This window comes from Primulina eburnea, chromosome 4 (genome assembly GCF_022965805.1).
Source record: "Primulina eburnea isolate SZY01 chromosome 4, ASM2296580v1, whole genome shotgun sequence".
NCBI lineage: Eukaryota > Viridiplantae > Streptophyta > Magnoliopsida > Lamiales > Gesneriaceae > Primulina > Primulina eburnea.
In genome coordinates this window covers 41,425,143-41,435,087 of record NC_133104.1, presented here as the reverse complement: position 1 = coordinate 41,435,087, position 9,945 = coordinate 41,425,143, and the positions used below count along the sequence as shown (strand labels likewise).

The 9,945-nt window shown below is 33.8% G+C and overlaps 1 protein-coding gene across 4 annotated transcripts; it reads left to right on the top strand.

The window, feature by feature from the left end:
- The first annotated feature begins 2,114 nt into the window (after positions 1-2,114).
- LOC140829037 (heat shock 70 kDa protein 16-like) lies at positions 2,115-9,443 on the top strand. Of its 4 annotated transcripts, none has more exons than XM_073191984.1 (10): positions 2,120-2,399; positions 2,738-3,913; positions 4,363-4,575; positions 5,677-5,772; positions 5,865-5,975; positions 7,129-7,329; positions 7,775-7,921; positions 8,013-8,153; positions 8,258-8,388; positions 8,953-9,443. In XM_073191984.1, exons 2-10 carry the CDS (start codon positions 2,744-2,746, stop codon positions 9,056-9,058), a joined length of 2,316 nt encoding a protein of 771 aa, XP_073048085.1. In that variant the 5' UTR covers positions 2,120-2,399; positions 2,738-2,743; the 3' UTR covers positions 9,059-9,443. The 4 variants fall into 4 exon arrangements, with proteins under 4 accessions (XP_073048087.1, XP_073048085.1, XP_073048086.1 ...); XM_073191983.1 differs by having other exon boundaries at positions 2,124-2,399; positions 5,671-5,772; XM_073191986.1 differs by lacking the exon at positions 5,865-5,975 and having other exon boundaries at positions 2,115-2,399.
- Positions 9,444-9,945: the final 502 nt, after the last annotated feature.

Genomic DNA, 9,945 nt, shown 5'->3' with positions numbered 1-9,945 from the left:
TTTCATTAAAGACAGATTTATTCGAGAAACGTAAATCTACGGTGACACTCAATGATGATGAACAATTCAATTATTTGCAATTTTTTTGCAATTCATTAAATTAAATAAATAAATATTAGAAATAAAAAAATAATTATTATTTTAAAAAAACTATCTTAAAATTTGTTACGATATATTTTTGAAGAAAAAAAATACTAACAACATTATTAATAAGTCTTCAGTTAGATGGCCTCACATATCCATATTAATGAGACGAGTCGACTTGGTCAGTATCTTGAGTGAAAAATAATAATTTTAACATATACAATATTTTTTTATTAGTCAGGTCGAGTAAAAAATCAATATCATAAATTGACTTACGATACATTCTCATAAGAGTTTTTGCTAATTAGTTTTGATATATTTTATATTTTATAAAATAAATATATAAAAGAAATTGTCTGATAATATCAATATTTTAAAAAATCATTGACATGTTAAGCATTTTAGAGTAAAAAAATACTTAGTGTATTTCAGAAAAAAGTGAAGTGTAAATAACAATCTTAAAAGTTTGCATTGATCGTATTTTTTCATATAATTTTGGTTAAGATTTTTTGTATATGTTATTTTTATATATTTAATTCTCCATACTATTTAAAATATGGCAAAAACTTGTGTAAGACGGTCTCACGGGTCGTATTTGTGAGACGGATCTCTTATTTGGGTCACCTATGAAAAAGTATTACTTTTTATGCTAAGAGTATTACTTTTTATTGTGAATATGGGTAGGGTTGACCCGTCTCACGGATTATGACCCGTGAGACGGTCTCACATGAGACTCACTCTTAAAATATTAAATAAACTATAAAATTTTATATATTATTTTTGTTTTTCCATATTTTTGTGAACATGACATCGTGAATTTTTTGTATATTGACCGTTTATATATCAATATTATTATTAGAACTTCAATTTTATGGCGGAATTATTATTCTTATTTGAATATGATTTCAAATGGTATAAAATATTTTATATAAAAAATCAATAGTATTCATTATACTATTAATTTTAAATAATTATTTAAACGCTCGTACTTACTCGTTTTAATATTTGTGCACAGATGAATAATTAAACATATTCATTTTTTTGCATGGATGATGTACTAGTATATATAAAAACATAGTTTTTGATAAGATGCTAAGCTAATTTTAAACATTTTTTTGTATATCATATGAGTTGTATAAACAAGCTAAGAGACTCAATAATAGAACATTATAAGATGCTAAAGAAAAAACTTATAATAATATGTATGATAGGCTAAGTACAAAAGATGGAAATAAAACATTTTTAAAATAGTGAAGGCCAGAGATCGACACACTAAATATTCGAACAATATCAGATGTATCAACCTGAAGATGGTATTAATACAAGATAAAGCTAAGTGGAGGGATTACTATAAGAATTTTCTTGATGAGACAAGTATGTAGAAGTCAAACGTGGATAGACACATAAGATGCAGGAAGTAAGGCATATTGTGTTTCTATCGTAGAGCTAGTAAATATTTATCAGGAGTTTTGTGTCATAGAAGAATGTTTCTGAGATTGAAAAAAAATGTTATAAGATTATTGTTCGACCAACTATGTTTTACGATTCAGAATGTTGAGCTACTACAAGATTACATATGCATAAGATGACGTAACAGAGATGCATATGTTAAGATGGATGTATGACAAAACACGCAAAGATGAAATTAAAAATTAAATGATTATATATTATTTAGGTGTATCTCCGTAAAGGATAAGATTAGAGAGAGATCTAACATGGTTTAGTCATCTAAAGAAGAAACCAAACACGACCCCAATTTAACATATCTTAGATTGACATGTTAATGAAAGTAGTTGAAAAAGAGATAAACGATTGATAATTTGGATAAATGTGATTAAAGACGATACCTTATATTATATTATAGTTTAAGAGATATGAGAAAATCGCTTAGTTTAAAGAACTAATATCTATATAATCGATGTCATAATTAGCGAGAATGTGATATGTTGATTATTATTGACATGGTATTGAGTTGGGAGCACCATGGCAATGCAATTTTAATTTTTTAATGTTTAAATTTTCTGGTATGAAAATTTATTGGAATGTGAAAGTAATTTTTTAAATCTGGAAATATATGGTTTATTCGAGGTTCAAAATGAGTGATATTCTACGATGCAAGAGGTTAATTTTTGTACAAATTTAATAATCTACGCTCTGCGTCTGCTCTGTGTATGGAATGCAGCGTGATTAAGCATAACAAAATTTGTCAGCACTGGAATTTCGGAGATTTTCTCTCTTATCCATTCCATATCTAATATTATTTTCCATTTTTGTTAGGGTTCCCACCATCTTGGTCAACTTTTTGCAATCCAGAGGTACGTTTCAGTTTCTTTGATTCTTATGTACTCGTTGCGATTCACTTATGAAGTTGGGTTAGATCGTGCGTCTCGTATCTGTTACTAGCGCAGTTTATGTAATGCTTTGATTTTTATGCGAAGTCAATTTTTTGGTCTTTTCGATTTTTTGTTTGCAATTTTCGATTTTCTGAAAAAATCAGAGTTCGTCGTGTTTAGGCAATCTCATGCAAATAATAGTGCGTTTTCGTTTGGATATGTTTGATTTATTCGTAAATATGGGTTTGAGAGCTCGTTTAAATGGAATAGAATTTTGCGTGTTTACTTGAAATTTGAGGATTCTGTGATCGGGCTTTCAGCTTCAGATGAGTGCGGTGGGGTTTGACATTGGAAACGAGAACAGTGTGATAGCAGCTGCTAAGCAACGCCGGATTGATGTGTTGCTGAATGATGAGTCGAAAAGGGAAACTCCAACAGTGGTTTCATTTGGTGAAAAGCAGAGGTTTCTGGGCTCTGCTGGAGCTGCCTCCGCAACCATGCACCCAAAATCAACCATTTATCAAATCAAGAGATTGATTGGCCGAAAATTTAGTGAATCCACCGTGCAAAATGACTTGAGATTGTTTCCTTTCAAGGCATCTGAGGGCCCCGATGGTGGAATTTTGATTCACTTGCAATACATGAATGAAATACAAAGTTTCACACCAATTCAGATATTAGCAATGTTCCTTGCTCATTTAAAGCAGGTTACAGAAAAGAATCTTGAGACACACATTACCGAATGTGTGATTGGTATACCAAGCTACTTCACAGATTTGCAGAGGCGTGCATATTTGCGTGCTGCAGAAATTGCCGGGTTGACATCGTTAAGGTTGATCCATGACTGCACCGCTACTGCGCTGGGCTATGGTATATATAAGACTGACTTTCAGAGCAATAGGATAACAAATGTTGTTTTCATTGATGTTGGTCATAGCGATACACAAGTTGCTGCCGTATCATTTTCGCCTGGGGTTATGAAGGTGCTATCACATGCTTTTGATGATAACTTAGGAGGAAGAGACTTTGATGAGATTCTGTTTAGATATTTCGCTACTCAGTTCTGGGAACAGGACAATATTGATGTATATGCTAATGCCCGGGCTTCTATGAGGTTGAGAGCGGCATGTGAGAAACTGAAGAAAGTGTTAAGTGCTAACCCCGAGGCACCACTGAATGTCGAATGCTTGATGGAAGAGAAAGATGTAAGGGGATACATTACGAGAGATGATTTTGAGAAGCTATCATCTGATTTACTGGAAAGGATTAAGATTACCTGCCACAAGGCTTTACTTGATTCTGGTCTGACTGTGGAAATGGTTCATACTGTTGAAGTTGTTGGATCAGGTTCTCGAATACCTGCCATTACAAAAATATTGAATTCACTTTTCAGAAAGGAGGCTCGCCGAACAATAAATGCCAGTGAATGTGTGGCTCTTGGCTGTGCCGTGCAATGCGCGATGCTTAGCTCCACATTCCGTGCGAGAGAGTATGAGGTATATTTTCTGCTAAATTGAATCATTTCCTTTTATGCATTCCTGCTTTTTATTCACGTCTTTAAAGGACTTGTAGTCACTTGTTCTTAATAAGAGCCTGTTGGTTGACCGAAGATCACATCTAATAAGTAAATATTGGAATAAGTTTTCTTCTAAACATGATAAAAAATATCGAGGTACATGATAAGGGTATGCATGTCGTCACATCCAACCATTGTCTTAAAGTACCTGCTTTTTTAACCTTGCAATGAATTTTTTGAACGCAATGAGCAGAAAAAACTCTCACTTGATAGAGTGGTATGTAGGCCTGATTTCCTTTCCGGATAGTGGCTCGCTTTATGGCCCTTTAGTCAAGAGTTCAGATAGAGCAGAACATGTTCAGCATAATTTCTATACCACTTTTCCCATGTTTTGACAGCACAATAAAGATTGGCACATTACATTTTCAGGTGGAAGATTGCTTCCCATTCTCGATTGGATTGGCATCTAATGAAAGACTATTCTGCAAATCGACGAAAAAAGCATTGTTTCCCAGGAGAAATCCTTTTCCCAGTACAAAGATGTTTACTTTGCACAGAAATGATGTATTTGACATAGAAGCATTATATACAAATCAGGAAGAACTACCTCCTGGCGTAACCACCAGAATCAGTTCTTTTAAGGTATATATGTTATTAAGCTGTGTCAAGTATGGCTTAATGTTTTTGCGTATTAAATTATCAGCATGTGGGCTGCTTGAGGTTTCTGTTGTTTCGGCTAGGTAAACTCATGCTGCTGGTAATTTGTCTTTTGAGAGGTAATGTGCGCAAGTGTCATATTCCACACCTCTGTGAAATGAAGAACTTTGAAGGTTTTTAAGCCACCTCCATCAATTTAGGGCCTTTGAACTGCAAGTAAGAGAGAAGGATCTATTACTGACTTGATAGCTTGATTAGAAAAAAGTTCTAGAGCATTGAATTATTATTTGAGCAGTAATATTTTCCTCAACGAAGCAAATAGAATTCTGACGATTGATTTATCAAATTATGTATTTGACTGAAGAATCTAATATACTCCATGACTATATCTGAATTAAATATTCCTAATGTTTGTTAATCATTGTCTGCTTCTGCTCCTAGAATGCTACTTTCCCTTGAAAGTTGAAAGTGGGAAATGTAACCTTTATTCTCCACAGTTGAACCATTAGATGATTTTTCCTAACATTTATGCCATGAATTTATGTGGAAAGATAAAAAAATGTACAAGCACATCTTGCATATGTATAAACTTCTTCAAGTTTGATATATTCCCATGCACTATTTTTTATCTTCTTAAAACTGTATTAGTGGATTGCAGCGGTGCTAAATTTATTCACTTATGCTAAACTTTTAAAACTTGTTCTTGTACACAATGTTTGGGACTTCGAATGGTTGACCTGTACCAATCATAAATGAAAGATTAAACAGTGATAGGAAAGGAATTTTAGCTTTCTTGTGCATATTATGAGAATCTTGCCTCTTCTACTAGTCATTGATTTGAAACATCCTAAATGCTGTACGTGCAGGCAAGGAAATACTTGAAAAACCGTTTAAAATGTTGGCTGGTCATTGAATTCCAAATTAGCTGAAAACTTTGCAAAACCGCTGTGAATTCCCTTTTCGTGATACTGTTTCCATCTTATCATAATTCTACGCAAGACTGAAGTTCTTCGTTTTCTTAGCCTATTTAAATTTATTTCAGCAATATATCTTATTCTTTTTTGCATAATTTTCCTTCAGTTTCAGATTGCACCTGACAAAGTCTCTCACTCAGAGAAAGCAAAGATCAAAATTGAAGTTCTGCTAAACCTACATGGAATTGTTACCATAAATTCTGCTTTTGTAAGTGGTGGTGTGTTATTCCAATGAGTTTATGAAGCTAGAAATTTAGAAGATCTGATGCCAATTTATCGGAAACTTTGTTTCTTCTGCAGCTGATCGAGCATCATTTGGATGGTTCTACTTTAAATAACTGTCATCCTGTAGTTTTCGAAAATGTGGATCCACACAATCAAGACAATTTTGGAAAAGCAGATGGCCTAGCTGTAAGTCCAGCTGGAAAAAATTAAAGTGGAAATACTTGGTGAATGATCTTTTACTGAATTGAAAATGTTTTCACTTTTTAAGCTCTGGAAGTGGTGCCGTATATGACCACTGATATATAAACTCTCAATCACAAGGAAAAACCTTAAATAATTCAACTCTTGAGTCTTGATCACACACATTGCAAATAAAAAGAGAATTGCAATGTATTGAACTTTGTTGAAGTGACAAATAAAATGAAAAATGACAAGAGGCGTATGTGTAGCATAACTAACTATGTGCTCCCCTGATTTGGGTCTTGGATCTTTTTTTAGTAAAATTGTAATCTGGGTTTCTTTCCTGGGCTGTTAGCGTTTCCCCAGCTGTTTCATGACTTGGTCTTGCCTATACTACTCTTCCTCTAACATTACCGGTTTTATCGTTTATATCTGCCATCTGTTCTGTTTGTTTAGCTAACGGTTGACGGCTAAGCATTGGAACTTTGTGATATTACCTAAATAGTATGACTAACCTTTATTCTTGCTACTTGTGTGGATATTATTAACTATACTCAAATTGGCCATTATTATATTTATTTAGAAAAGCTTTTTACACATTACCTCAAATTTTTTGAAGTCGAATGTACTTAACATTCCTAGTCTTTTAGTCTCATTCTTATTTTTTGGTTTATTTTTACTACATCAATCAGATCAATAATTGAGCTTGTTTTAATGGAATTCTTTGTGGATGCTTGATTTGTGGTCAAATTAAAGCAGATACAAGCTGACATAAATCATCATCATAATCACCATTCTTAAGATAAAGCTGTTTTTCCTTGAGGTGAGGCTGATTGCACATAATCATTGATTTCAGACTCCAAATCGGTATACCTTTGTTTTGAAAGCCTGCAAGCATTGGTGAACCATCTTTCGATTCCACTGGTTAATCATTTTAAGCAAATTAATATCTGATGAGATACAAATTGATTGTGCAATTTTTCTGGTGCAAAGTTGTTCAATGTATGTTTACGGTTCTCTTGTGCTGTTAACTTGTTAAAAAAAAAAACTGTTGTGAGTAAGCAAAGAATCTTGACAACCTTAGTTTAAGCATGTTGGTCATTCCAGTTTTTGTAATTGTAATACTCGAAAGTTAAATAAGTGTTCCACTGCCATGCAGGATCATGCAACGCAGATGCTAAAGGTTACTAATAGACATAATTTATTCATTGTGGAGAATGTGTATGGTGGATTGATGTTGGGTGAGCTCTCACAAGCTCAACAAAAAGAATTTCAGCTAACCCAGCAAGACACTATAATGGAGCGTACGAAAGATATGAAAAACACACTGGAGTCGTATGTTTATGAAACACGAAATAAGGTATTTCCTTGTGCTCTAAGTTTAACTGTTGCATCCTCTGATTTTATTACATGCCTGCTTGATTGATGAAGTTGCTTGCAAAAGGTCATGATCAAATTGGTCAGTACAAACATAGTTTAAATTCAACATGGTCGGCTCATGAAATCAGTCTGGTTCTGCATAAATACGGCGATCTTTTTTTGTGGAAATTTGAGTCAATATCTGATGCCATTTTTGTTTGTCAGATGTTTGCCAATGTATTTTTCCGTGTTGTTTGAAAATTATATGACTCACTGTAATAGTCAAGATGTGAGGCTCTACCGCATTTTGTCGAAGAACCATGAAGTTTCAAAACTGTTCTATTCTCATGTGTTGACTGAATGTTGTTTTACTTGATTGTGATAAGTGTTGCGCACCTTATTCTCAATTGAATTCATCAATGTGGGGCTCATAAGTATCTAAACAGCTTTTGAATAAATTTCGGAGTTTTGCCACTGATTCTGAAAAGGAAGAGATCTCCAGTAAGTTGCAGCAAACCGAAGAATGGCTTTATGATGGAGGAGATGATGAGTCTGAATATGTTTATACTAGAGAATTAGAGGATTTGAAAAAGGTTAATTTAGTTTATTTGCTTTAATTCTTGAAAACCTTACTTCCAACAGGTGACAGTTGATAATCGATTTACTTTTTAATGTTTTCATTAGATGGTGAATCCAATTGAAAATCGATATAATGATGAAGAGGCAAGGGCACTGGCATCCCGGGGCCTATCAAATTGCATAGTGGAGTGTCGGGATGCTATAGATTCACTTCCATCTGGTGAAAGAGATGCCGAAAAAGATGCCGTATGGTTCACTTTGATGAATGATTTTTTCTTTTAATGCTAAACTATGCTGTTTGGATGATTCTCAAGAAAAGGTGATGGATTGGCTTGTCTTTTATTTAAAAGGTATGGGCAGAATGCTGCAAAGCACATCAGTGGCTTCGAGAAAAAACCCAACAGCAGGCTTCGCTACCCAAGAGTGCTGATCCTATACTTTGGTCTAGTCACATCACGGAGAAAACCGAGGCCCTTACCGAGTAAGGAAAACAGTGTAGCCAATGAAATTCATAGGAAATCAATTTTGAAGCATGAAGAGCAGCTTATTAAGTTGACTTAAATTTTTAGCTATTTTCCTACCTGAATTCAATTCCATCATTTTTTCTTTCTGATATAGCTGTAGAGCTACCCTCCAGAAATCCACTGAATCCAGGAAATTTCACGCCCATCTTGGTTAACAAGTAACTTGAATTTTGATCTATTCACTGTAGGATTCAGCCTATAAGTATGCTAAAACTAAGCCAGCTATACTGTTGTAGGTTTGTGTTTTTAATTATACCTATCATGGGGATTTAGCACAATTGCACCACAACAATTTGCATCTAATAATAGTGAGAGTCATAGCTAATGATGCACTAACTCCTGTGTTTGCCAACAGTTCTGCTTCTCTAGTCAAGTTAGCATTGACAAAAACTGTTTAACACTTTTCCAAATAGATGCTGCACACAGGAGACCAATGTCTCTAAAAATGCTTCTTGTAATTCACCTTCATTCCTTTAGTAATTTTCCCTGTTTATTATTTTCATTTATCGAATTTTTTTTAGGATGTGCAAACAGTTGATACCACCCAGGCCTTCATTCTCGAACCAAGAGGATGTCAAAGAATCAGAGACAAGAGGACAAAAGGATGATGATATGGATGTTGATTAGTGTGCATTTGAGCACGATCGTGATAGATCATGCACCAAGTACAAGAAGAAAATTGATAACCTGTAACTCAGATGGATGTCGACTTTTGTCTATAGTTCCTCCTTTCATAGCTTAATATAATATATTATATTACATAGATCTCCAGGTGATTATACAGCAATTTCTTGTGCCCTCCTTTGGGGTATTTGGTTCCTTATTTAGGGTCACTATTCTCCAACTTCATCATTTTTATTCTCTCAAGGGTTGAAACTTCGAAGAAAGTATCATTAATAAAACGCTTCGCTGGTCTACAGATTGAACTTTTTGGGGAGACACTGGTACTAGAAATACCAAGGCTCCTTAAGTGCCTTTTTGTATCAATGCCATATTTATCTTGATTGCTCAATTGTGCATGTATGTTCTGTAAACTCTGCAAGTTTTCACCAACACCAAGATTCAAGTTTTTTTTTTTTTTTTTCTGGTGAATTTTGTGATGCCAAACTCGTATAGAAGTTTTTGTTTGAAAGGGATATTTATAAGTTTTATGTCGTGCTGTAATATGATTTGTGTCAGCATTATTCATAAATACTGAATATCTCGTCCAGCACGCATTTGTTAAAATTTCGTATATTTCAATATTTACATGACAGACTATTTTCAGCTGCAGAGTCCAAATGTATTTCATCCTAATACAAATAAACAATTTATTCCTTCCTAGATTAGTTGATCAAACACTTTCTATTGTTAGCCCAAACTTTTGCATTTATTTTGCTAATAACATATAATATTAGCATTGTAGCCATCAAATGAATTTGAATATCATAATAAAAGAGGTTATATTTTATATACATTAAAAGTTGTGGCTGCTCTTTTTCAAAAAAAAAAAAAAAAAGTGTGGCTAGTCTAGT

Bases quoted from the DNA above. Each gene is read 5' to 3' on its own strand.
- LOC140829037 (XM_073191983.1), top strand. From the start codon at position 2,744: ATGAGTGCGGTGGGGTTTGACATTGGAAACGAGAACAGTGTGATAGCA. The intron at 5,976-7,128 runs GTAAGTCCAGCT...ACTGCCATGCAG, and splicing joins GAAAAGCAGATGGCCTAGCT to GATCATGCAACGCAGATGCT. The intron at 7,922-8,012 runs GTTAATTTAGTT...TGTTTTCATTAG, and splicing joins AATTAGAGGATTTGAAAAAG to ATGGTGAATCCAATTGAAAA.